Source organism: Egretta garzetta, unplaced genomic scaffold (assembly GCF_000687185.1).
Source record: "Egretta garzetta isolate BGI_Z169 unplaced genomic scaffold, ASM68718v1 scaffold159, whole genome shotgun sequence".
In the NCBI taxonomy this organism is placed as follows: domain Eukaryota; kingdom Metazoa; phylum Chordata; class Aves; order Pelecaniformes; family Ardeidae; genus Egretta; species Egretta garzetta.
The window spans coordinates 564,634-566,097 of record NW_009260762.1 but is presented as its reverse complement, the minus strand read 5'-3'; the positions used below and the strand labels follow the sequence as shown (position 1 = coordinate 566,097).

The following is a 1,464-nucleotide window of genomic DNA, read 5'->3' as shown; positions in this document are numbered from 1 at the left end:
AGTTTGCCAAGTCACCCATCTCCCCTGGGCTTTCTGACACACAGTAACTTCGCCCATCCCCACGCTATACAACAAGCAGCTCCAAGCTGCTTGGATGTCAACTGGTCACCGATGCAAACACACTGCTCGGTGAGGGAACAGGGCAGTGCTCCCTTTGAGGGGACTACTGAGCTGAACACGTACCTGGGTCTCTCCTGTATCCAGCCTCTGATTACAGCATCACTGCACATGCTGCCCTTTCAGCTAAGTCAGCTGAAACGCCAGGCACACACAGAGCACCTCACAAGCCCACAGTGCGAACAAAGGTCTCGTACGAAGTTAGGCTAAAAATCTTTCATACGGAAATTAATCACTGCACTCACAGCAATGCACAGAATGGAGTAACAGTAACTTTTAAGCTCCTTATATATGCTGACTCCAACTGACAATCAAGAAAAAACAAAAAACCACCCCATCACCACCAAATTAAAAAAATAAACCAAATAAAACTATTCCTTAACAGTTGTCAGATTGCGCTTTGCTCAAAACTGCAGCTGAGAATAAACCAGGACTTCTGTGGTTCAGGTGTAGCTGTTGTACAAAACATGTTGTGAGGGAGCCAAGCCAGGACTGAGGCATGAAAAGATGAATTACACCCCTCTCAGTCAGAAATTATTTATTATAGTCTTTATTCATAAGTTTATTGTTATTCCATTAATTTTACTTACCCGATGCTCATTTATAAGAAGATCTCGAGCAGCGTTGAAGATCAGCGTGTGCAGATGTTTAGAATAAAAGACCAACGTGTAGTCGTAATCAAAGCCGTAAATTTCAATGTCTGACAGGCTCATTTCATTGTTTGAAAAAATAGCATCCGGATTCAGCATGTTACTCATAATTGAAGGAACCAACTCTGGGAACAGGGGAGAGAGGAAAAAAAACGTTATACCAGCCTTGTGGTTTTATTTGAATAAATACACAGAAATCGATTATCAATTTCTAAATACAGATAAATGATGATGATGGAAACTATTAAACTAATTCACACTAGCCGGCTAATTCTTAACAATATGATGTTATTGCAAATGCTGTTCCTAACTTGTCTTGGTGACCTGCAGTTTTTATTTGAAGCACACTTTTCTCTGTTCAGTTCAAGTAGGAGAGAAGATGCATTTCCGCATCTTGCTCAGAGAACCCCAGACTCAATATATATTAATTTTTTGATAACTCCATTAACACATTTATTACTGCTTTTGAAAATGAACTTTGGAGTTGGAGGAGGTTATTACTATTATTGTCATTCTAGGAGCCTTGTCTTCTCCTCCCATTATTTGGTCCAGCTTCCGCCCCAGAAACAGAACTGATATGGTTTTAATTTGACATTGCTTTAATTTCTTTTGCTTCACCATTTCAAGGTTACCACATCACTCAATTTCAACTCAAATTAGCAAACTTTGAGTGATTGCCATACTTTCCAAACAACAC

General features: G+C 40.0%; 1 protein-coding gene across 1 annotated transcript in view; it reads right to left on the bottom strand.

Annotated features, from left to right (window-relative positions):
* Positions 1-887, bottom strand: part of NT5DC3 (5'-nucleotidase domain containing 3) — a 26,241-nt gene extending 25,354 nt beyond the window's left edge. The window contains exon 1 of the mRNA XM_009646064.2: positions 708-887. Within this exon, the coding sequence (XP_009644359.1) occupies positions 708-875 (168 nt within the window). The 5' untranslated portion in view covers positions 876-887. The remainder of the gene's footprint in view (positions 1-707) is intronic.
* Positions 888-1,464: the final 577 nt, after the last annotated feature.